This window comes from Lucilia cuprina, chromosome 3 (genome assembly GCF_022045245.1).
Source record: "Lucilia cuprina isolate Lc7/37 chromosome 3, ASM2204524v1, whole genome shotgun sequence".
NCBI classification, from domain to species: Eukaryota; Metazoa; Arthropoda; class Insecta; order Diptera; family Calliphoridae; genus Lucilia; species Lucilia cuprina.
This window is the reverse complement of record NC_060951.1, coordinates 10,082,011-10,109,983: the sequence shown is the minus strand read 5'-3', so window position 1 is coordinate 10,109,983 and position 27,973 is coordinate 10,082,011. Positions and strand designations below refer to the sequence as shown.

Sequence of the window (27,973 nt, the reverse complement as noted above, 5' to 3'; positions counted from 1 at the left end):
TTGACAGTTCGCTCATAGTGAAGTACCACGTGAACTAACCTAGTTAGTTAGTTAGTTAGATACTTAGTTACTTAGTTACTTAGTTACTTAGTTACTTAGTTACTTAGTTACTTAGTTACTAAGTTACTTAGTTAGTTAGGTAGTTAGTTAGAGTTCTGATGAAAAACATTTTAATTCCAATAAAAGTAAAAATTCTTTATTTTTTATTATTTAAATTAAAAATTTATTTTTCTTTATTTTTTCGTTAAAAAATAAACTTAAAATTAAATAAAAATTACTTAGAAATTACGTTTTGTAACATTAAGTGACTGAAATATTTACAAATATTTAAAAAAAAATTAAATAAAACTAGAAACAAAAAAATTAACAAAACTTTTATAAGAAAACAACTCACTGGTAACCGAACAAATAAAAAATCATACAAAACTGCTTACAAAAAAAATTCGTAAAAATTTCAATTCAATAAATATCAAATTTAAAACAAATTAATTAATAAACTAACTAAATATTATTTGGGAAAACAGTAACTAAATTATGAACACACTTGCTACGAGATGTCGTCCAAATTATTTAGACCTAAACTACTATTTGAGGTATCGGTTATATTGCAAATATCGGGCTTGTCTTCAGCACTACGCCTTACGCGATATTGCGAAGAACCAAGCCAAAGTTCTTTAATCATATCGGCACCCTTTTCGGCAATCATAACCACAGGTGCGTGAATATTGCCATTGGTGATGGCGGGCATAATACTGGCATCTATGACTCTTAAGCCGGGAATACCATACACTCTAAGTTGAGGATCTACTACAGCCCAGGGATCGGTGGGTGGACCCATTTTGGCAGTGCCCGACATGTGATAAATAGTCATGGTATACTGGCGTATAGCACAATTCCAATACTCATCGGTAAAGTGAGGTAAATGTCGACAATTTGGCAATTGTTTAGACCAAAATCGTGCTCCAAATCTTTTCAAAGCCTGAGTTTCACCCATGGCTACAGCCGCTTTAACACCTTCTCTTAAGACATTAACATCATCGGGATGTGTTAGATAGTTGTGATAGAGCAGGGGATAACGTAGAGGATTCTTGGACGCCAGCTTAATAAAACCTTTACTCTTTGGCCTCAACATCATGGGGAATATACCGAAAACATCACGATTACTAACTTCACTGTACATTTCATTATAGAATTCATCAGTTAAACCATGGGCCACCTTAACTTGAGAACCACCATCTGACATAACGGAAGCTGAAGTCATCATAAAACTCATATCAGGCCAATCATCACTAGCATTAGCATATTTGGTATTAATAAAAGCCACCGCCTCTAAACCCACACTAGAGGTTAAGGGCCCATCCTCGGTTATAGCATAACGCAGGGCTGTGTTAATATTAACCATTCTCTTCATTACTATCGATATGGGATAATCGATAAGAAAAGCTATGCCACCTACAGCAATATGATCCTGTAGATTTTGACCCACACCAGGCAAATGATGTACCAAAGGTAAACCTACTCTTTGTAGCTCATCCGCAGGTCCTATACCCGATAACATCATTAGATGTGGCGAGCCTATAGCTCCAGCTGATAAAATAACTTCTCTAGTGGCATAAACCGTCTGTAATTTGCCATTACGTATAAATTGTACTCCCGTAGCTCTTTTGGTCTGAGGATGAGTCAAGACTTTGGTAACATGAGAAAATAAAGCAACATGAAGATTTTTCCTTAAACGTGCTGGTCTCAAGAAAGATTTAGCTGTGGAGCTGCGTGATCCACGTCTCATATTAAATTGATAGAAAGCAAAACCGGTCTGTTGTTCACCATTAACATCGACAATATCATAACCCATTTCTTCACCAGCTTGTAAAAAGGCTGGTCCCAAGGGTGTATTATAGGGAGCATCTTGTACAGTCCATAAACCACCTTAATAATAGAAATTGTCTCATATTAGTATAAGTTAAGGAAATAATATTACAATTACTACTTACCCGTGCCATGATATCTTTTATTTTTGGCCAAGTAGGGATTTCTTTGATCTTCCGATTTACGGAAGTAAGGCAAGACATCTTCATAACTCCAGCCTGGATTACCAAACGATGCCCACTGATCGAAATCTCTTTTATTGCCTCTGATATATAACATGGTATTGAGCACAGAACTGCCTCCAATAACTTTGCCTCTAGTCCAACAGCATCTTTTGTCTTTCATAGCTTGACAGGCGGTATTCTGGGGTTGTGTTCTGGAATTAAAGAAAATATATATTTATTTTTTATTTTATTTATTAGATTTATAAACAAAACTATAGTGAAGACTATGGACTGATCTAAAGTTGCGACTGTAGAATGATCTATAAAAAACAATATAGATTGCTCTATAATTACCGACTAAAGACTGATCTATAGTCAAGACAATAGACAGATCTATAGTCAAGACAATAGACTGATCTATAATTAAGGCCATAAACTGAAATATATTCAAGTCTATAGACAAATCAATATCCAAAACTATAGACTGATCTGTAGTCAAGACTTTAGACTTGAGATCTATGGCAAAGACTATAAACTGAACTATAGTCAAGACTTAAGAATGATCTATAGTCATGGTTGAAATGAGCTATAGACTGATCTATAGTAAAGACTATGATCTGATCTACAGTTAAAACTATAGACTGATTTTTAGCTAGCACTATATAATGATCACGATCATAGACCAAAGAATGATCTGAAGTCAAGACTATAGAAAGATCTATAGTCATGATTACAATTAGCTAAAGACTATTCAATGATCTATAGACAAGGTTATATAATGATCACGATCATAGATTAAGAATGATCTGAATTCAAGACTATAGAGTGATCTATAGTCATGATTAGAATTATAGTAAAGACTATTGTCTGATCTATAGTCAAGACTTAGGAATATTCACTGATTTGTAGTCAATGAAATAGATAGATCTAATGCTAAGACTATTGAATGATCGATAGTCAAGATATCATCACACTATAGAGTGATCCATAGTCTACATGTATATATACTTCAGACTAATCTGTAGTCAAAACTCTAGAGTGATCTGTATCAAAACTATAGGTTGATTCACAGTCTCTACTGTAGATCAGTATAATTCCTTGCCTGTGGATTTATAGACAAGTATCTACTGATCTCTAGTAAAGGCTCGAAGTCGATTAGCTTGACTATAGTTCAGTTTAATTCCTTGCCTGTGAATCACAGAATTTCTAAGAAACTGCATCCTGCAACACTTGTGTAATGAAGCATGTAACTCGTCTTCAGAAAAGAAAGAAGTTTTTCACAATTCATTACACAAATATCCTTAAAACTTTAATATTCAAAATCAAAACTAAATTTAAGTACATTTCAAGTGGTTCTATTATTAATGGCCGGTTGCTAAATAATTTTTAAAAACATTACAACATTTAGCAAAAAAAAAAAATCATTAAAAACAAGTCTTAAAAACTCTCATTTAAAAGCATTTTTAAGAGTAAATCTTAAGCTAAAACTCGTACTCCACTCAACTAGCAAAGTACTCAATTTTATGAATGTTTACAATTAGCAACGTGCAAAATATAAACATTTTACAACTTTTTATTTTTTTCTTAATATTAAATTAAAAACAAAACATGTGTTTACCAAAAACAAGGCAATCAAGCGGAAAACCAAAATAACTTTTTAGTTAAAAAACTTCTTTTACTAACTTACTCTCATATAAACAGCATTCAATAATTATGGTTTTGAAAATGTTTTTAGTAAAACATACAGCGAAAAACCGGTAAAATTCAGCAATAAGTAGGTCAATGGGTTTTTGATATTTCTTTGCAACATTATTGATGGTTTAATTATCTTTTTCTGTGTCAATCAAGGATGTTTTAAAGGTAGATTAGCCTATTGTTTTGACTATCGAACATCCTGACTATCGAACATAACAGTGTGTAGCCATGACTACAGATCTATTAATAGTCTTGGCTATAGATTACTCTATAGTCTGGACTATAGATCAGTTTATAGTCTGGACTATAGCTCAGTCTATAGTCTGGACTATAGATCAGTCTATAGACTGGACTATAGATCAGTCTATAGTCTGGACTATAGATCAGTCTATAGTCTGGACTATAGATCAGTCTATAGTCTGGACTATAGATCAGTCTATAGTCTGGACTATAGATCAGTCTATAGTCTGGACTATAGATCAGTCTATAGTCTGGACTATAGATCAGACTATAGTCTGGACTATAGATCAGTCTATAGTCTGGACTATAGATCAGACTATAGTCTGGACTATAGATCAGTCTATAGTCTGGACTATAGATCAGTCTATAGTCTGGACTATAGATCAGTTTATAGTCTGGACTATAGATCAGTCTATAGTCTGGACTATAGCTCAGTCTATAGTCTGGACTATAGATCAGTCTATAGTCTAGACTATAGATCAGTCTATAGTCTGGACTATAGATCAGTCTATAGTCTGGACTATAGATCAGTCTATAGTCTGGACTATAGATCAGTCTATAGTCTGGACTATAGATCAGTCTATAGTCTGGACTATAGATCAGTCTATAGTCTGGACTATAGATCAGTCTATAGTCTGAACTATAGATCAGTCTATAGTCTGGACTATAGGTTAGTCTATAGTCTGGACTATAGATCAGTCTATAGTCTGGACTATAGATCAGTCTATAGTCTGGACTATAGATCAGTCTATAGTCTGGACTATAGATCAGTCTATAGTCTGGACTATAGATCAGTCTATAGTCTGGACTATAGATCAGTCTATAGTCTGGACTATAGATCAGTCTATAGTCTGGACTATAGATCAGACTATAGTCTGGACTATAGATCAGTCTATAGTCTGGACTATAGATCAGTCTATAGTCTGGACTATAGATCAGTCTATAGTCTGGACTATAGATCAGACTATAGCCTGGACTATAGATCAGTCTATAGTCTGGACTATAGATCAGTCTATAGTCTGGACTATAGATCAGTCTATAGTCTGGACTATAGATCATTCTATAGTCTGAACTATAGATCAGTCTATAGTCTGGACTATAGATCAGTCTATAGTCTGGACTATAGATCAGTCTACAGTCTGGACTATAGATCAGTCTATAGTCGGGACTATAGATCAGTCTATAGTCTGAACTATAGATCAGTCTATAGTCTGAACTATAGATCAGTCTATAGTCTGGACTATAGATCAGTCTATAGTCTGGACTATAGATCAGTCCATAGTCTGGACTATTGATCATTCTATATTCTTGACCATAGATCATTCTATAGTCTGGACTATAGATCAGTCTATAGTCTGGACTATAGATCAGTCTATAGTCTGGACTATAGATCAGACTATAGCCTGGACTATAGATCAGTCTATAGTCTGGACTATAGATCAGTCTATAGTCTGGACTATAGATCAGTCTATAGTCTGGACTATAGATCAGATTATAGTCTGGACTATAGATCAGTCTACAGTCTTGGCTATAGATCAGTCTATAGTCTGGACTATAGATCAGTCTATAGTCTGGACTATAGATCGGTCTATAGTCTGAACTATAGATCAGTCTATAGTCTGGACTATTGATCAGTCTATAGTCTCGACTTTAGATCAGTCTATAGTCTCGACTTTAGATCAGTCTATAGTCTGGACTATAGATCAGTCCATAGTCTGGACTATTGATCATTCTATATTCTTGACCATAGATCATTCTATTGTCTAAACTATTCATTAGTCTATAGTCTGCACTCTGAAGATCTGTCTATAGTCTGTACTAAGTAAAGTCTATAATTTTGTGTATAGATCAGTCTTTAGTCTTGACAATAATGTAGTTTATTGTCTTAACAACTGATCAGTTTATAGTGTAGAGTGGAGATTAGCCTGTAATCTGTCTGTCTGTCCATAGTCTTTATAGTTATGTAGGTTGGTATTTATTGCTTTGTTTTTATATCTTTAAACTAAACAAAAAGTATAAACAAATATTATTAAACTTTTAACTTTTTAAACCAGTTTTGACACTTCCTAACTTCACTTTGTTATTGTTTACAATTTCATTCTTGATATTTGTTTATATTTTTCAGCTGCAGTTTGAAAACAAAATACAATAAACAAAAAAAATCACTCAATTCTCAACACTCACACTCTAACAGTCACACTCAACCTATTGTTTGTTTGTTATTTCTAACAAGTTTCTTTCTTAAGTCTTTCGTTTTTTTTTCCAGTGCTATTAAATTATTGATTGTTTTCTTTTACAATTGTTTGGTTTTTCTTTCTTTTTACATTAATTTTCACAACATTGTTGCATCAGTATGACTATAGGAGCAATGTGCAAACTAGTCAGACACACACACACACACACATTGATTGAGTTATGTGAAAATTAGTTAATTGCACAGAACAACATAAATTGTAAGAAATTTTGTTATGCTTCAGTGCCATGTTATTAATTTGTTGTGCTCGAGCACCTTCAAAATTAAATGAAAATATAGTTTAACATGTGCGCCCATCAAAAAACTGAAAAAAATTCCATACAAATTGAAAACAAACAAAAATTAATTTCTATTCCCCTTCTCAAGTTTAAGAAATTTCATGAAAATAAAGCTAAATGTTTTTAAAAGCGTCAAGTAGATATTAAGAGGGGAAAAACACAGATGACAAATTTTAATTATTTTCTTAAATTTTTTAAAACAACACAAGACAAGGTCAGTGCAGTAGACGAAGTTATCCAAATTTTTTTTAATTTATGTTAATATGACCATGTTTACATATTTTAAAGATTTTTAGGTCACGTTATTAATATTCCCCCTAAAAAGTAAACTTTAAAGGTTAAATTAATCAAGAACCTTAATAACACAAATTAGCTTTAAACATAAACTTTTTAACCTCTAAATAAAAAATGCAGCCTAAACTCTTAAATATTCAAATATAATTTTTATAAGACAACTGCACTTTCTTTTTTTTATGTTTTGAGTTTTAAAATTTATCTGTTTAATTATACTTAAAAATATCTTGTTTTATCTTTTCAAGTTTTGAATTTTAAAAATAGTTAACAAATTAAGTCCAAACACTTCTGAGGGTCTTATTTATAAAATTTTATTAAAGGTTTATAAATCAAATGTTCATGGAAAATTCTGTGCTATAAGCCTTTGATAAATGTTTATAGAATAGAATTCTAAAACAACAATGCTTTCTATTTTATAATATCTTTCTTATTATAGTTTCTTTTATTATAAACAATTTTCTTTTCAACAATATCCACCCATTTTCTGTATGACTGTGTGTTTATGCCCTCATTTGCATTTTTAATTCATTATTATCTATCACTGTATTTTATTTATGAATGAAATGCATTCATATTGAAATGCCGTTGTTTTTCATATCAATTTGTTTTTTCTTAACAATTTAATTCATATATTGATTGTAAATAACAACAAATGTGGCCAAGAAAGATTTATACAAAAAAATTTTTTTTTTGTATTATACACGAAGGTGTAAATGACAGTTAAAGAAAATAATAAAATGAAATAATAAAACTCATCGCTGGTTTTGTTTTAGTGCTGTAGAACACAGTGTAGGTTAGTTCAATGCTCCAAATTTGTTAATATTTCAGATTTTTCATTATTAACAGGTTAGATTGGAGAGATGATTATATCATACATAGTCTTGACTATAGATCAATCTATAATCTTGACTATAGATCAATCTAAAGTCTTGGCTATAGATCAATCTATAGTCTTGACTATAGATCAATCTATAGTCTTGACTATAGATCAATCTATAGTCTTGACTATAGATCAATCTAAAGTCTTGACTATAGATCAATCTGTAGTCTTGACTATAGATCACTCTATAGTCTTGACTATAGATCAATCTATAGTCTGGACTATAGATCAATCTATAGTCTGGACTATAGATCAATCAATAGTTTTGACTATAGATCAATCTATAGTCTTGTCTAAAGATCAATCTATAGTCTTGACTATAGATCAATATATAGTCTTGACTATAGATCAATCTATAGTCTTTTTTATAGTTCAATCTATAGTCTGGACTATAGATCAATCTATAGTCTGGACTATAGATCAATCTATAGTTTTGACTATAGATCAATATATAGTTTTGACTATAGATCAATCTATATTCTTGACTATAGGTCAATATATAGCCTTGGCTATAAATCAATCCATAGTCTTGACTATAGATCAATCAATAGTCTTGACTATTGATCAATCTATATTCTTGACTATAGATCAATCTACAGTATTGACTACAGATCAATCTATGGTATTGACTATAGATCAATCTATAGTCTTGACTATGGATCAATTTATAGTTTTCACTATAGATAAATCTATAGTCTTGACTATGGATCAATTTATAGTTTTCACTATAGATAAATCTATAGTCTTGACTATAGATCAATCTATAGTCTTGACTATAGATCAATCTATAGTCTTGACTATAGATCAATCTATAGTATTGACTATAGATCGATCTTAAGTCTTGACTATAGATCGGTCTTAAGTCTTGACTATAGATCAATCTATAGTATTGACTATAGTTCAATTTATAGTCTTGACTATAGATCAATCTATAGTCTTGACTGTAGATCAATCTATAGTCTTGACTATAGATCAATCTATAGTATTGACTATAGTTCAATTTATAGTCTTGACTATAGATCAATCTATAGTATTGACTATAGATCAATCTATAGTCTTGACTATCAATCAGTTTATAGTCTGGACTATAGATCAAGCTATAGTCTGGGCTATAGATCAATCTATAGTCTGGACTATAGATCAATCTATAGTCTGGACTATAGGTCAATCTATAGTCTGGACTATAGATCAATCTATAGTCTTGACTATAGATCAATCTATAGTCTTGACTGTAGATTAATTTATAATCTTGAATATAGATCAAGTCAAGATTTTAGTTTGAACGTGCGCAACAGTTAATAAAGTGTTAAGCAGTTATTTTAATTTATATTTTTTTTGCTAAGCGTTCATACTTATATTAGCAGTTAATTTTCTAGAGAGGTCATGTATTAGATAATATATATTTTATGTAATAAACAATTTGTTAATTAATTTATTAACTATAGTTATTTAGTTGTAAAGTTTATTACCGTAAAATGTCAAATTTTAATTCAATATTTAAAAAGTTTATAAAAAAGGTTATCTTTTAGTTTTCATTTTAGTAGTGTTAATTGTTTATAATAATTTGTATATTTAATATATTAAAAATATATTTTAAAGATTTTCATCTTAATTTGTAAATTTTTTACTGTGAAAAATTTACATTTTTTTAACAGGTTTTAAACTTTAAAAATGTATTAAAAACATATTTTATTAAATTTTTTAAGACAACTAACTTTTTTCATTAGCTCTTGAGGTCGTCTTTTAATATCGCCTAATAATATTTTAACTATTTTTTGTTTAATTTCAACTTAAAAGAAAACGTAAGTTTTCGTGAGGATGTAAAAAAAAGGTTAAATTTAAATTAATTATTATAAAAGTATGTATTAAATAATTTATGAATTGTTGTTAATTTAAATAGTTTATTCCATTATATCATTAAACGAAGTAACAATTTGAACCAAACAAATTAATTCATCATCAAACTAACCGAAAAACTAAATCTACAAGAATCATGAAATAACTAACTAAATAACTAACTAACTAGCTAACTACGTAACTATAGTCTTGACTAACTAATCAATCTATAGTCTTGACTACAGATCAATCTATAGTCTTGACTATAGATCAGTCTATAGTCTTGACTATAGATCAGTCTATAGTCTTGACTATAGATCAATCTATTGTTTTGACTATAGATCAATCTATAGTCTTGACTATAGGTCAATCTATAATCTTGACTATAGATCAATCTATAGTCTTGACTATAAATCAATCTATAGTCTTGACTATAGATCAGTCTATAGTCTTGACTATAGATCAATCTATTGTTTTGACTATAGATCAATCTATAGTCTTGACTATAGGTCAATCTATAATCTTGACTATAGATCAATCTATAGTCTTGACTATAGGTCAATCTATAATCTTGACTATAGATCAATCTATAATCTTAACTATAGATGAATTTATAGTCTTGACTATAGATCATCTATAGTCTTGACTATAGATCAATCTTTAGTGTTGACTACAAATCAATCTATATTTTTGACTACAGATCTGTCTATAGTCTTGACAATAGATTAGTCTACAGTGTTGACTAAAGACCAATCAATAGTTTTGAATATAGATCAATCTATTATCTTAACTATAGACTAAATAAACTAGATAACTGACTAACTAACTAACTAACTAACTAATTAACTAACTAACTAACCAACTAACCAACTAACTAACTAACTAAACCACTAACTACGTAACTATAGTCTTGACTGACTTATCAATCTGTAGTCTTGACTAACTAATCAATCTATAGTCTTGATTACAGATCAGTATATAGTCTTGACTATAGATCAGTCTATAGTCTTCACTATAGATCCATCTATAGTCTTGACTATAGATCAATCTATAGTCTTGACTATAGATCAGTCTATAGTCTTGACTATAGATCAATTTATAGTTTTGACTATAGATCAATCTATATAGATTAATCTATAGTCTTGACTATAGGGCAATCTATAGTCTTGACTATAGATCAATCTATAGTCTTGACTATAGATCAATCTATAGTCTTGACTATAAATCAATCTATAGTCTTGACTATAGATCAATCTATAGTTTTGACTATAGATCAATCTATATTCTTGACTACAGATCTGTCTATAGTCTTGACAATAGATTAGTCTACAGTTTTGACTAAAGACCAATTTATAGTTTTGAATATAGATCAATCTATAATCTTAACTATAGATGAATTTATAGTCTTGACTATAGATCAATCTATAGTCTTGACTATAGATCAGTCTATAGTCTTGACTACAGATCAATCTATAGTCTTAACTACAGATCAATCTATAGTCTTGACTATAGATCAATCTATAGTCTTGATTATAGATCAATCTATAGTCTTGACTATAGATCAATCTGTAGTCTTGTCTATAGATTAATCTATAGTCTTGATTAAAGATAAATCTATGGTCTTGACTATTGATCTATCTATAGTCTTGACTATAGATCAATCTATAGTTTTGACTATAGATCAATCTATAGTTTTGACTATAGATCAATCTATAGTTTTGACTATAGATCAATCTATAGTCTTGACTATAGATCAATCTATAGTCTTGACTATAGATCAATCTATAGTCTTGACTATAGATCGATCTATAGTATTGACTATAGATCAATCTATAGTCTTGACTATAGATCAATCTATAGTCTTGACTATAGATCAATCTATAGTCTTGAACAATAGATCAATCTATAGTCTTGACTATAGATTAATCTATAGTCTTGACTATAGATATATCTATAGTCTTGACTATAGATCAATTTATAATCTTGACTATAGATCAATCTATAGTCTTGACTATAGATCAATCTATAGCCTTAAATATAGATTAATCTATAATCTTGACTATAGATCAATCTATAGTTTTGACTATAGATCAATCTATAGTTGATTGATCATTTGTTTGAAGTATGTTAGTTTTTTTGAAATATTAAATCACATTCGAGTCTCTTATGGCTCTTCTGCACGATGTAGTTATTACATATGCGCACATTTCATCCTGATGTTTAAAATATGATAGTTTAAATAACTTATTTCTGTGGAAGATCTAAAATAGTTTTGTATGAGATTTTTTACTCACAGCGGATGTTAAAAATTAATATTTAATTTAATTTTTTTATTTAAGTTTGCGAACACAAAAACCGTTTAATTTTCATATTAAATAATTTACAACTTTTCAAACGAGTATAATTTAAACATTTAACAGACACTTTGGCGCCTTAATAATAACCTTCATTAAAAAAACACGAACTATTAAAAATTCTTTAAAACAATATTTGGCATAGAACAGGTGTAAATAAAATGTTAATTAACAAAGAAAAAAAAAAATAATTATGAAAAAAATATTCTACAAAACAAGTTGTAAAACAAAATCACTGTCAAGGTTTTGCAAATAGTTGAAAAACAAAAAACAAACAAAATGTTGTTACACACAATTAACTTTATGTTGAATGAAAAAATTAAATGATATTTAAACCAAATAATTATATAAATAATTTAAAAAATGATTTAAATTTTCAAGGAAATAATGATTTAGTTAAACAAAAACAAAAGATGGAAAATTTAAGCATTAAAGGGAATTAAAGTTTAAGTTATGTTTAAGTTAAATGAACACACGCTTCTCTACCTTCTAAACAAAAGACTTAAGACACAAACTTTTTTGGCTCAAGTGATAAATGACTCAGTTCTTTTTGTTAAAGCTGTCATCAAAAATACCACAAAATTCCTACTTATACAGAAGTACAATGACATTCTCAACTAATTGTTTAACAATCAATCATTTGTAAAATTTAGAAAAAAATCCAAAAAAAAATTAAAAATAATTGTCTTTCCCGTTCAATTGGCTTTAAGATCAAAACTATTGTCAAGGCTTTTTTTAAAAAAATTGTATTTTAAACAAATTTAGTTTTTGTAAAATTTATTTTCAAAATGGCCTTCAGTGCGTTAACGTACTTATATAAACACAAGTATTTTGTTTTCAAATTATTTGAATTTTGTCTATCACTTCCAACATTAAGCAACTTAAAGTCTAACATTGTTATGCCAATAGATACAGATAGTTAGTTATACAGTTAACACTCCATTAAGTCATTTCATTGACACCTAAATAGATTTGTTGCTGAAAGCGAAAGTTCTTTTATTTACTTATCGTTATATCGTTTATTTTTTGTTGTTAAATAAATGCGAAATGTGTCAAAACATTAAAACAACTTATGAGAATTAGAGAGCAACAATTTGTTGAGGTAAAGAGATTTTTTTTATAAATTAGAGATGATATAGATAGAGCTTTAGATATATCAATCAAAAGACTTTAAAATCTGCTGAAGGCGGATAAGTCTTGCACGATAATAATAATGGAAGTTAATATTGCTCTTTAATTTTTCGTCAGTTGTTAGTTGTATCAATCATTTTTGAATACATAGACACTACTATAGGTGAGACCACAGTTTGAACTTATTGTCCCTCTAAACTCTCATGTATAGCCAGGACTATAGTGGTGAATGAAGTAGGGACTATAATTGATTTTATGGAATGCACTGTAGTCAATTGTCTATTCAAAAGACAGTTGTCGATTAAAAAGTTGATACAATTGTCAAATCTATACTCGATACTATATAGTCGGGATTATATTCAGGTCATTAACATTAACAAAGTCAGGTTAATAGCCTTCGGTATGTAAGTAGTTAGTTTTCTAGTCTGGTAGACCGTAGATGGTGGGTTCGATTCCGAACATAAGTAAGAAGAAGTTCTGAGTGTATTTCATTGGAATTAATTTGCATCCTCTTTTCAAAATAACATTATAATAAGTCCAGTTTGAACAATAATCAAGACAAGTCTAAACTATAGACTGGGTTGTAGTCTGGACTATAGTCGGAACCATAATCAAGAAATTAGTTTGGACTATAATATGGACTACAAATGGACAATCGACTGAATTATAATATGAACAAAAGTCCTGACTATAATTAAGACTAAAGTCAGGACCATTACCCAGAAAATATACTTTACTATAATATGGACTACAGATGGACTTCGACGGGATTATAATGTGAACTAAAGTCTAAACTAAAGTCTGGACTATAGTATAAACTATAGTCTTGGTTATAGTCTGTATTCTTCTCTGGACTATAGTCTCCACTACAGTCCATGTGGAATATAGTCTGGACTAAGAAAATACTTTCGACTATAATGTGGACTACAGATAGACAAACGACTTGATTACAATCGGTAGTATAGTCTTAACTACAGTCTTGACTATTCACTAGATTCGATTAGATTCTGGTCTTGACTAAAGTCTATATAGAATATAGTCTGAATTATAATCAGTACTATAGTCTAGACTATTATCAAGATACGTTAGGACTACAGTTTGAATTAGAACCAAGGTTACAGTTTTTACTATAATGTAAACTTTAGTCTGGGGTTTAAACTGGGTTTTAGTCTGGACTATAGTCAGGACCATAATCAAGAAAATAGTTTGTACTATAATGTCGACTACAAATGGACAATCTAAAGTCTAAACTATATTCTGGATTTTTTTCTGAACTATAGTCTGGATCCTAGTCTGGACTAAAGTCCATATGGAATATAGTCTGGACTATAATCCAAGTGGAATATGAACTAAACTATAGATTGGGTTTTAGTCTGATCTATAATCTGATTATAGTCGGGACCTTAGTCTGTACTATATTAGGGACCATAATCATGACCATACTCAGTTATCACTAGTATGTTATCACTATAATGTAGCCAATAGAGAATATAGTTCGGATTCTAGTCTGTACTGCAGTTCATGTGGAATATAGTCTGGGCTAGAGGTGAAATATAATCTGGACCATATACTGGGTTTTAGTCTGATTGTAGTCGGGACTATATTCAGTATTATATTCGGTATCATAATCATGAACAAACTCAGAACTATAATTATCACTATAATGTGGACAATGGACTGGAATATAGTTCAGATTCTAGTATGGACTATAGTTTGGATTCTAGTCTGGATTATAGTTTGGATTCTGCTCTGGACTATAGTTTTGATTCTAATCAGGACTATAGGCAAGAACAGTCATGATCTATAGTCAGGACTATAGTCATTCTGAGCGCTCAATTAAGAACTAAAATCAAGACTATAATCAGGAATATACTCCAGATTATATAATAAGGACTATAGCCTAGACTACAATCGGAGCTATATGCTAGTGAGGTCTATTGTTATCTATATTATAGCCAGGTTTACAAGCTGGACTATAGCTAGAACTATAGGTAGGGAATAGTTAAGACTATAGACAGGAGTATAGACTATGTTCTAGAATATATTCAGGATTATAATCTGGCCTATAGTCTGGACTATAGTACGGACTATATTTTGGTCTATAGTCTGGACTATAGTGCGGAATGTATTGTGGACTATAGTGTAGACTTTGTAGTGTGAATTATAGTCGAGTCTAAAGTCATATCAATAGTTTTCTCTATATTCGGTTTCAGAGTCATATACAGAGTCGGTACTATATATAGACTTATATACAGCTGTATTGCTGGGAAGGGTTTGATCTATAGCAGGGGCATTGATTGGACTCTTACTTTTACTATAGTCTCAAACCAATGTCCCTGGGTTGAGACTATAGTATGATCTATAGTTAAAACTATAGTAGGAATACAAAGATTTGCTTTCTGAAACGACAAAACCTTGGCAAATTATACTAAAAATATCAAGTGGAACAATAACAAGGTTTATGGGAATGAATATGTTTGGAATACAAGACTATTGTCCGATCTATGGGAGGCACTTTAGTTTGAGAATTTAGCAGAATCTACAATATTATGGGTGGCCTCCGGAAGGTTAATGGTTAGTGTTCTAGTCTGGTAGACCGGAGATGGTGGGTTCGATTCCCAATTAAGGCACTGGTTAAGGCAGGCAACAACAGGCCCGATAGAGTCCTATGTGTATTTCTTCGGATTTGATGTATATACATCCTACTTTCAAACTAACTAACTACTGTGTTAGGGACTATAATCCAGATGCTATAATCTTCTTTATTATTAAATTTTTGTTCATTTGTCCATCCGTCCATTATAAGGCAACGTTTGATATGAATAAATCTATTTTTCGCCAAAAAAAACTTTTGAATTTTGTATAAAAACTCAAGCTTTAGTTAAAGTAATGGAAAAAATTTTAAAAATACAAAAAGTGTTTAAGACAAAGTAACCCCTCACCCCTTTTTAAATCACTGTAGTGCATTTTTTGCACCACTACAACTCAAACATTTGAAGTAAATCTCAAAAGCAACAAAACACATTTTTGATTTTCACTCAAAGAGAGTTTAACTAAATAAAATTTTGCAAAAACTAAACTCTAAAGGTATGATTGCAGTTTTTTTACGTTAAAAACAAAAAGTTGCATAATAAAAAATAAATAAATATATTTTTGTGTAGAGTGACTCATATGAATGGAGTTGGTGGCAAAGACCACATTTTTTTTAATGTTTGCGCACATTTTTCTACTAAAACGTAAACTAAATAAAGTCTAGACAAAAAAACAAAGAATGTAAAAAGTTGCCAAATACGTACAAGACTTAAGAAATTTAAAGAAGAGGTAGAAGATTTTAATTAACATTATTTAAGCAGCAAAAACTATGAAGTTAGCTTGAAAATTTTTTGTTGATAAAAACATTTAGCAGGTTTAAAAAAATTCCAAGTAATTTATAATATTTTATGTAAAAATTTATAAATTGCAGCATCATCTTCGTAAACTATAATTTTTTTACTTAACTAAATAAAACACATAAATTAAAGAAGAGAAAAAAAACCTGAAGGCCGTTTGTAACTAAAGTTTTTTTTATTTTACTTACATGAAGTCTGTCTGTCTGTCTGTCGTCTGTATGAATGAATAATTGTAGTTCACATACATTGATGGAATTTATAGCAAAAAAAAAAACTAAAAAAACTAAATTATGAAACCAACATGTCTATGTTAGTATTATTTATATATTTTTAAATGTATGATTCCTTGACCACTTTTATAAAAATAAAATTAATTTAAATATGTCATTTAATTTAAAACAAGTTGAAAAGTCAAATGACAATAAACCAACAGACAATGCTCGTAACAAATTTAATGGTGTAGAACAAAATTTTTACAAAGCAAATAATAATAGTAATGAAATAATAAGAAATACTGTTGAAAACAAAAGACTTAAAACACGAACTTTATTGTGCAAGATTTTTATTGTTTTTTTTTTTTTTTTTGGATTAGATTTGATTTGTTTAATAACTCCACTTCTAAAGAAAATTATAGTTTTATTTTAAATTTAAATGTTATCTGCTACAATGCGGAAAAGTTTTGTACTAATTTTTGTAAAAAAACATAAAACTTAAATATCATTTAATTACTTTGAAAACTACTACAACATTTTAACCAACTAATGTAATTTTAATTTGTCTTATTTTCTCGCTAACAATCTTTAAATATTCTAAATTATTTTCAAATAAAAATTTTATGCATTTTTATTCATTTTCATTCTTTTAAACAAAATTTTGAAAAAAATTTTCTTCAAATCAAACTAATTATACATATGTATCTATAGCTCTAGGCTTTCTCCTTAAAAAGAAATGAAAAATAAATTAAAAAAAAACATGCTTATTGTTAAAATACAATTTCTAATCATAAAATTGTTTTTTTTTTCATATCAACAGGTTTGTGTCTCAAGTCTTTTGTTTTGTCTCTATGGAAAGTGTGTTAGAATTATATTGTCATCGTTAAGCTTTTGTTTAACATGATGTACAGCTGTCAGTTGGTAGAATGAGATTTTTTTTCTTTTTCTTATTTATTACTCATGTTTAGGCAGTAATTTTTATATTTATTGCTCTCAATAGCTTTAATTATGTTAAACTTGTTAATGTCGTTATGTTAGCTACATTAATAGGAAGTTGAAGCTACTGACTTAATAAACCTTTTTAACCGAAAATTGCCCTGGAGGATTACTCCGTATTTCGTTTTGAAAGAAAAAGTTTTCGAAACACAATGTATTTAATATACAAATTCGAAATTACTTTTCATTCGAATCGAGTTACAGAGTAACTGAATTCGATTATTTTTTACATAAAAAATTGCTCAATTTTTCATATAGAAAATTGCTCAGATTCTGAACAACTCTTTCTACAAAAAACACAAAGACACTCCAATCAACATTTACTATAGAAAAATTGCCCAAAATTAAAGCAACTTTTCTAATACAACTACAGTTTTTACATAAAAAAATTGCTCAGATTTTCAGCAGTTTTCCTTATAGAAAATTACTTAAATTCTTAACAACTCTTTCTACAAAAAACATATTACACTCCAAGCAACATTTCCTATAGAAAATCGTCCAAAATTAAAGCAATTTTTCTAATACAAAATTGCTAAAAATTTAAGAAACTTTTCTAATACAACATTGTTTAGAATCTGAGTAACTTCCTTCATAGAAAATTGCACTGATTCTGAGCATTTTCCAGTAGAAAAATGCCTAGAATCTTAGAAACTTTTCCTATCAAAATATCTCATATTCTTAGCAACTATTCCTAAAGAAAAATCCCACAGATTCTGATTAACATTTCCAAAAAAATAGCTTACATATTGAGCAACTTTCCAATAAAAACTTGATCTCAGTTTCCTTTTATATAATATCTATTCAATTTTTTTAATAGAAAATTGCTTAGAACCTGAGAAACTTCCTCTATAGACAATTGCACAGATTCTGAGCAACTTTTCTCTAAGCAATTGCTTGAAATTATAAGCAACTGTTCTCCTAAAGAAAAATCCATAGATTGTGAACAATTCCTTTAAAAGAAAGTTGATCTTTCCTGTATCTGAGATACTTTTTATACGAAAATGTTTTATATTCTTAGCAACTTTTCCTAAAGAAAAACGCCACAAATTCTGAGCAACTTTTCCAAAAGAAAATAGCTTACATTCTAAACAACTTTTACAATAAAAAATTTATCTCAAATTCCTTTTATATAGAACTTTCTTTTGAAATCTAAGCAACTTTTTCAATAGAAAATTGCTTAGAACCTAAGAAACTTCCTCTATAGACAAATGCACAAATTCTGAGCAACTTTTCTCTAAACAATTGCTTGAAATCTATGCAACTTTTCCTGTAGAAATGACTCTTAATTTAAGCAACTTCTCTCCTAAAGAAAATCCACTTTTTTGAAATCTAAACAACTTTTTCAATAAAAAATTACTTAAAAACTGTGAAACTTCCTCTCTAGACAATTGCACAGATTCTGAGCAACTTTTTCTGTAGACAAATGCTGGAAGTTTGTGCAACGTTTCCTATAGAAATGACTCATATTATAAGCAACCTCTGTCCTAAAGAAAAATCCATTGATTCTGAGCAACTCAAGAGAAAATTGATCTCAGTTTCATTCTTTTCAAAGCAACTTTTCCAATAGAATGTTGCTTAAAATCTGAGCAACTTTCCCTTTAGTCTATTGCATTGGTTCTGAGCAACTTCTTCTGTAGAAAATTACTCCTAAAGAAAATTCCATAGATTCTAAGCAAAACTTCCAATAGAAAATTGATCACAATTTCTTTCTACTCAAAGCAACTTTTCCGATAGAAAATTGCTTAGAATCTGAACAACTTTCCCTTTAGTCTATTGTATAGATTTTGAGCAACTTCTTCTGTAGAAAATTACTAACAATTTGAGTAACTTTTCCTATAGAATTGATTCATATTCTAAGCATTTTCTCCTAAAGAAAATTCCATAGATTCTGAGAAACTTGTCCAAAAGAAAATTGTTCTCAGTTTCTTTATTCTCAAAGCAATTTTTCCAATAGAAAATTGCTTAGAATCTGAGCAAGTTTCCCTAAATTGTATAGATTCTTCTGTAGAAAATTACTGAGCAACTTTTCCTATAGAATTGACTCATATTTTAAGCAACTTCTTCTAAAGAAAATTCCATGGATTCTAATCAACCTTTTTTATAGAAAATGGCTCAAATTGTAGACAACTTTTCCTATAGAGAATTGCTTAGTTTCTTAGTTACTTTTACTTTAGAATATTTGTGAGAAAATTGCCCAGATTTAAAGTAACTTTTTCTATAGAAAATTACTCAAATTCCAAGCAACTTTTCCTATAGAAAAGTAATCACATCCTGAGAAACTTTTCCGATAGGAAAATGAAAAATTCCTAGAAAAAAAATATATTCAGAGCAAGTTTTCTATGGAAAAAACTCAGGTTCTAAGCAACCTATAGAAAATAGCATTTAAGCAACTTTTCTTATAGAAAATAGCAATTTTCTATAGAAACTTATTCAGATTCTTGACAACTTTTCCAATAGGGATCTGCATCGTTTCCTACAGAAAATTGATAACCTTTTAAAGAAAATTCAGAGCAACTTTCCTCGGTGAAAATGACTCAAAATCGGAGCAACTTTTGCTATGGACAATTTATCAGATTCAGAGCAACTTTTCTTCTAGAAAATAGTTTAGATTCTAAGCAAATTTTAATATAGAAAATTGCTCTATAAAATTGTACAGATGCTCACAAATTCGGAGCAACTTATATTGAAGAAGATTACTCGAGTTCTGAGCAACTTTCCTCACTGAAATTAGCTCAGTTTCTGAGAAACTTTTGCTTTGAACAATTTCTTTGATTTTGAACAACATTTCTATTAGATAGTTAATAGTTTAGATTCTAAGCAACATTTAATATTGAAAATTGATCTATAAAATTGTACAAATTTTAAGCAGGTTCTGAGCAACTTTTCTTACAGAAATAGCAACTTATTTTGCAGATGATGACTCGGATTGAGTCAGTTTCTGAGCAACTTTAGCTTTGGACAATTTCTTAGATTTTGAGCAACTTTTCTTACAGAAAATAGTTCAGATTCTGAGCAACTTTTAATATAGTCTAAGCTCTATAAAATTGTAGAGGTTCTGAGAAACTTTTCTTATAGAAAATACTTCAAATTCGGAGCAACTTGTATTGGAGAAGATGATTCGGGTTCTGAGTAACTTTTCTCATTGAAAATAAGTCAGTTTCTGAGCAACTTTTTCTTTGTGTAATTTTTTAGATTCTGATCAACTTTTTTTATAAAAAGTAGCTTAGATTCTGAGCAACTTTAGAAAATAGAAAACGCCTCTACAAAATTGTACAAATTTTAAGCAGCTCTTATAGCTCAAATTCGGAGTAACTTGTATTGGAGAAGATGACTCAGGTTGAGTCAGTTTCTGAGCAACTTTTGCTTTGGACAATTTCTTAAATTTTGAGCAACTTTTCTTATAAAAAACAGTTTAGATTCTAAGCAACTTTTAATATAGAAAATTGTTCTATAAAATTGTACAAATTTTAAGCAGGTTCTGAGCAACTTTTCTTAAAGAAATAGCTCAAATTCGGAGCAACTTGTATTGAGGAAAATGACTCGGGTTGAGTCAGTTTCTGAGCAACTTTTGCTTTGGACAATTTCTTAAATTTTGAGCAACTTTTCTTATAGAAAATAGTTTAGTGAGCAACTTTTAATATAGAAAATTGCAGATTCTGAGCAACTTTTCCTATAGAAAATGGCTTAAATTCTGAGCAACTTTTCTCAAAGAAAATAACTAAAATTCTTAGCAACTTTTCATGGAGAAAATTTGGAGCAACTTTTCTTTTAGAAAATAGCACACATTCAGAGCAATTTGCTTCATTGAAAATAGTTCAATTTCTGAGAAACTTTTCTTTTAGAAAATAATTCAGTTTCTGAGCAACTTTTGCTGGGACAATTTCTTAGATTCTGAGCCACTTTTCTTATGGAAAATAGTTTAAATTCGTAGCAATTTTGAATTTAGTAAATTGCTTGAATTCCTTTATACAATTGCATTAATTCTAAACAACTTTGTCTTAAAAAAATTGTGCAGAAAAATATTCGGTAGAATAAGTTGTTCGAAAACCTTTGCTATCGAATATTTTTTAAACTCATGGCAACTTTTCCCTTAGAAAATTGTTAAGAAACTGATTAACTTTTCTAAAAGAAAATTTTGTTTAATTTTTTTCCCTGCATCTTTATTAGTATTTAAAATCATATTGAATTATATTTTAATATTTATCTGTCACTTTGATGTTCTTTTGGAATTTAAATTTATAAATGAATAACTATAGTTTCATTTAACTATTTCTTTTACAGTTTATTTTATTTATATTTTGAAAAAAAAAACACCAAATGATTTGATTTAATCAAATTGTTTCTTTTAACAGAAAAAACTGGAATGTAATATTAAACTAATAGCTTTAACACGTGGAATTATAACAAAATTAACATTGATTTAAGAGACTACAAGTTAAAAAAAAAAAAAAACAAATCATTAGATAACTAAAAACAAATTTAATTAGAGTTTGCTGCTGATTCACAGACGCAAAAATAAATAAATAAACATTTGCCTGAAAGCAAAAAAATAGGGTTTGTGTTTTAAGTCTTTCGTTTTTTTTTTTTTTTTTGCTCAACCATCAATAGGTGTAAACATTGTACTAGGTTAGTGATAGCAAAAAAATATGTATTGATGTCGCTTGTGTTTATATTTTGATATTTGTTTTATTAAAACCAAAAAAAAAAATAAAAAACTAACGTAATAAATGCAAATTAATTTGTTTTCTTTCTTTAAAGTTATAACAATATTTGGCAAAATTTTTTAAATAAATTCCACAAAACTTCAAGTCCAATAGCGTTTAGTTAGTTTAAATGGTGAAATGATTTCAAAATATTAAACAATTCACATCATAATAATAAAAAATAAAAATTTGTTTATGACAAATTTTATTGATTTTTATTGGGAAATAATTTATTACGGATATCGGGTTGGTCAAGTGCCTTAATTTCCGAATAAAAAATTGCTCAAAAGTTAAGCTTAGTTTTCTATAAAAAATTTGTCAAAAAATAGCTCCAAGTCTGAGACCAGTTTTCTATAGAAAATTACCAAGAATCAGAAATTATTTTCCTTTAAAGAATTGCTCAGAACCTTGTCTTAGCGTAATATAGAAAACTGCTCAGAATGTAATTAACTCGTATACTAAACCACTTTTCCTATCGAATTTTCTACAGATTCAAATTGCTCAGATTCTAACTTTTTTTACAGAAAATTTTCTTATAGATACTTTTTCAGACTCTTAGCAACTTTTTCTATAGAAAATTATGGGAATCTAAACCACTTTTCTTAGAGATTCATAGCAACTTTCTAAAGAAAATTACTTAGCTTTTCAGTAATATTTTAAATAGAAAATAGATCATATTGTGAACAACTTTTTTCTCAGGTTCCAAGCAACTTTTCTTCAGGACAATTTCTCAAATTGTGAGCAACTTTTTTGAGAGTGTAGTTAACTTAGATACTGAACAACTTTTCATATGGAATATTGTTCAGATTCTGATCAATTTTTCTTATAGATCTTTATCTATAGAGAATTGCTAAGATTCTAAGCAACTATTCTATAGAAAATTGTTCAGACTCTCAGTAAATTTTTCTATTGAAAATTGCTGAGAATCTAAGCAAAATCAACAAAATTGCACAGATTCCGATCAACAATTGCTCATATTCTGAGCAACATTTATTTTAGGCATTTGTTCAGATTCTGAGCGACATTCTACAAAAATAAAATATCAGAGATTCTGAGCAATTTTTTCTAAAGAACAACGAGTCCAAGAAAATTTTCTCAGATTTTGTGCAACTTTTCTTATGAAAAATTACTCAGGTCTCAAATAAGTTTTCTCATAGAAAAGCTGAGTTTTTAAGAAACTTTTCGTGTGGAAAATTGATCAGATTTTAAGCAACTTTTCCAACTGAAAGTGTATAAGCTTCTGAGCAACTTTTCTTATAGACAATTGTCCAGATTCTGAGCAATATTCTATAGAAACTCTAAGACTCTCAGCAACAGTTCAACAGAAGATAGCTTAGACTCTAAGCAAGTTCATCAATATAAAATATCCGAGATTCTGAGAAACTTTTCCTAAAAAGCAACAAATCCTAAGAAACATTTCTCAGATTTTGTGCAACTTTTCTTATGAGAAATTTCTCAGGTCATGAATAAGTTTTTCCAATAAAAAGTTTTTCAAATAAAAGAGATTTTAAGGAACTTTTTGTATAGAAAATATATCAGATTTCTAACAACTTTTCCCACTAAAAGTGTACCATCTTCTGATCAAATTTTCTTATAGACAATTCTTTAGACTCAAAGCAACACTCTATAAAAACTTTCAGACTCTCAGCAACATTTCAATAGAAAATAGTTCAAACTCTGAGCAAGTTCATCAATATAAAATATCTGAGATTCTGAGCAACTATTCCTAAAGAGCAACAAGTCTAAGAACAATTTCTCAGATTTTGTGCAACTTTTCTTATGAAAAATTACTCAGGTCTCGATAAAGTTACCCATAGAATCAGATTTTAAGCAACAGAAAGTGTATCAGCCTCTGAGCAACTTTTGTTATAGACAATTGTTCAGATTCTGAGCTACAGTTTTTTATGAAAAATTTCTCAGGTCTCGAATAAGTTTTCCCATAGAAAAACTGAGTTTTTAAGAACCTTTTCGTATGGAAAATTGATCAGAATTTAAGCAACTTTTTCTACTGAATGTGTATCAGCTTCTGAGCAACTTTTCTTGTAGACAATTGTCCAGTTTCTGAGCAACATTCTATAAAAACTCTCAGACTTTCAGCTATAGTTCAGTAGAAAAAAGTTTAGACTCTGAGGAACATCTTCAATATAAAATATCTTAGATTCTTGAACATACTTCTTAGATTTTGAGAAACCTTTCTTATGGATATGTTTTCATATTCCCAGCAATATTTCCCATAAAAAAGCTGAGATGTTGAGAAACTTTCCCTATAGAAAAAACAAATCCGATTTTAAACAACTTTTCCTACAGAACAGACAGCAACTTTTCTCTTGAAAATTGCTCAAATTCTGAGAACGTTTTCCTATATAAAATGATCCCTATTTTGAGTAAATTTTCTTATTGAATGTAGCACATATTCTGAAGAACTTCTTCTATAGAAAGTAGATGAGATTTTAAACAACATTTCCTATAGAAAATTGCTCAGGTTCTGAGCAACTTTTGCAGCATTTTGTATACTGAATTGTTCAGATTCTAAACAAACTTTTCTTATAGGGAATTGCTCAAACTCTGATGAATATTTCCTATAGAAAATTTTTAGTTCTATAGCAGAGATTCTGAAAAATTTTTCCTAGAGAAAGTAGATCAGATTTTGAGCAACTTTATTTCTCAGATTTTGAGAAACCTTTCTTATGGAAATATTTTCCGATTCCGAGTAAGATTTCCCATAGAAAAGCTGAGATGTTGAGAAACCAAAAAAATTCTGATTTTAAGCAACTTTTTTTACAGAACAGACAGCAACTTTTTCTTTTGAAAATTGCTCAGATTTTGAGAACGTTTTCCTATATAAAATGATCCCGATTTTGAGTAAATTTTCTAATAGAATGTAGCACAGACTTTGAGGAAATTTTTCTATAGAAAGTTAATGAGATTTTAAGCAACATTTCCTATAGAAAATTGCTCAGGTTCTAAGCATCATTTGCAGCATTTTGTATAGTGAATTGTTCAGATTCTAAACAAACTTTCCTTATAGGGAATTGCTCAAACTCTGGTGAACATTTTCTATAGAAAATTTTTAAGTTCTGTTGCAGAGATTCTGAAGAATTTTTTCTAAAGAAAGTCGATCAAAATTTGAGTAACTTTTCCTATAGAAAACCGCTAAGTTTTAGAGCAACTCTTGCATCATTTTGTATAGACTGTTGTTTAGATTTTAAATAAGTTTTCCTATAGAGAATTGCTCAGACTCTGTTCAACATTTCTTACAGAGAACTGTTAAGTTCTGTGCAACTTTACATAAATACTTGTTTAGAATCTGAGCAACTTTTCATACAGAAAACTTTTTTTACAAAATTTCTTGGATTCTGAGCAAAATTTGCTATAGAAGATATCTTAGATTATTCTAATTTTTTCTATGAAAACTTGCTCAAACTTTAAGCATTTTCTGTAGAAAATTATTCAAGTTTTACTTTCATAGCTGATCTGTGATCAATATTTTGATGTTTTACAAACAGAACTATCGTTTTGAGGATGGCGTAAAAAAAACCTGCATTGGGAGTGGAGTTAATGTAACCGATTTTTTGTAAATCTCTTTTTGATCAAGACAATCAACCTTAATATGTCCCAAAAAACACCTTAACTGTCACCAAAAAACAATTTTGCAAAAACTGCAGTTGACGTCATTGTTTCCAATCTTATTATGTATTTTGATTGAAATTTCTCAATCACCTTCTCCCCTTACTCACCTATATTTCCAATCCATTTTACTTTTATGTAAATACAATGACAATAAAGGTACATCCGAAATTTCCGTTTCATGGCCACCAGCCTCCAAAAGCAAAATCTTCCAATGCGGTACTTCAGAAAGACGTGAGGCTAAGACAGTGCCCGCTGAACCGCCACCAATAATAATAAAATCATAAGCGCGTTCAATTTCTTGTACATTAAAGGGACGATTTTCAGGATCAAATAAATCATAATTATAATAGGCTATAGCAGCTATTAGGAAGGGTATAATGGTTAATTTGCCTACACCTATTATAGTGGTGGCCACTTTAATGGCTGCCGCTATGGCAAGACCTAATTTAGAGGCTCCTATTGCAGCTATGCCAGCGGTGGCAGCAGCTGTGGAAGCTGAACTGGCTTTGAAAAGTAGGCCGCCTACTGAGGCGGCTGCAGCCCCTAAGGCGGGAACAACTACCATTTTAGTTTAGGATGTATTTTGAATTCTATTTTCTATAATTTCTTTTTTACAAAAATACTTTTATTTTTAACTTTTAATTTCTTTTTTTATTAAAAATATTTTCACTTTTTTTCTTTTTTAATATGTTATTATTTTGATTGAAATCAATCACACTGCATTTTAGATTTTTTCACGTAATTTATATTATTGCTTTTTATTTATAATTTTTTCCTATTTTTCTTCTTTTATTTCTTCAATTACAACTTTCGTTAAAAAAAAATTCATTGTATTAAAGAGTAAAAACCAATTGCTTAATGATCCCGCTTAAAAGGCATGCGCAACGTCTAACCGTTTCGTTTAAATGTTTATCGTTAACTGAGTTTTGTCTTTTAGCGCTTAACTCAAAAACCGCATTATAACTCAATTTAAAATACCAACTTGTAAAAATGAAAACAAAATGCAGAAGCTTTACGAGCTGTAAGAAACTAACTCAACATAATGTCTACTAGTTGTTGTTGTATCTAAATTGAAACACACTCCACAAATATGAGCCTACAACCGCAACCGCTTGTGAGCATGATGAGTGTGGTTTGCTTGTTTGTACTCATGCTTGGTTGCAAGTGTTGGAGTATTTGTTAGATGCGTATATAATACGAAATGTATTATTGCTTTTCATATCGAAATGTTATTTGTTATTTTACACTGTTTCCTAAGTAAGTTGCAAAAATGGGTTTTAGTGTTGTATCCATTACAACTACTCGATTTTTTAAACAGATTGGACCTTAAAATATTTGATTATAATGATTTAATCGATCGACAACTGAACAAGAACTGAATTAGAACAGAACTAGAACAGAACAGAACAGAACAGAACAGAACAGAACTGGAACAGAACTAGAACAGAACTAGAACAGAACTAGAACAGAACTAGAACAGAACTAGAACAGAACTAGAACAGAACTAGAACAGAACTAGAACAGAACTAGAACAGAACTAGAACAGAACTAGAACAGAACTAGAACAGAACGAGAACAGAACTAGAACAGAATTAGAACAGAACTAAAACAGAACTAGAACTAGAACACAACTAAAACTTAAGAGGAACTGAGTGCTAGTCCTCAATGTATAAACTGAAATATATCTGATATCTTGTCACAACAGTAGCTTACAAATAACAAAATGTAATTTTAATAAATATGATGCCAACAGGGGTTAACTACTAGAAGGTAATTAGGCCGATATCAAGTGATAAGGTGGAAACCAGGTCCGTATTAAATTTCAAAAAAGCTTTACTTGCTTTAAAGAGAAGGGAGCTCGAGGTGGTTAACCACTCTACGTAAGTAGAGTCGAACTAAAAGTATTGGCAACAGAAGATCTCTATTAATAATGAAAAGGCGGGTAGAAGATCAAAGGTCCTATGGGGTGACCCTATTTAACCCGATTTAAAAGCTTTTAACAACTACGTACAGAAAACTGAGTTTCTAAACATCGGGCTATAATGCATCCA

The 27,973-nt window shown here is 29.6% G+C and overlaps 2 protein-coding genes across 3 annotated transcripts in view; one reads left to right on the top strand and one right to left on the bottom strand.

Moving 5' to 3' along the window:
- LOC111681149 (flotillin-2) overlaps positions 1-27,973 on the top strand; it is a 347,120-nt gene that overhangs the window by 198,885 nt on the left and 120,262 nt on the right. The window lies entirely within an intron of this gene.
- On the bottom strand, positions 187-26,625 carry LOC111688975 (glucose dehydrogenase [FAD, quinone]). Its single transcript, XM_023451480.2, has 3 exons — positions 26,030-26,625; positions 1,992-2,242; positions 187-1,926 (listed from the first exon to the last, which is right to left on the bottom strand). Exons 1-3 carry the CDS (start codon positions 26,485-26,487, stop codon positions 548-550), a joined length of 2,088 nt encoding a protein of 695 aa, XP_023307248.2. The 5' UTR covers positions 26,488-26,625; the 3' UTR covers positions 187-547.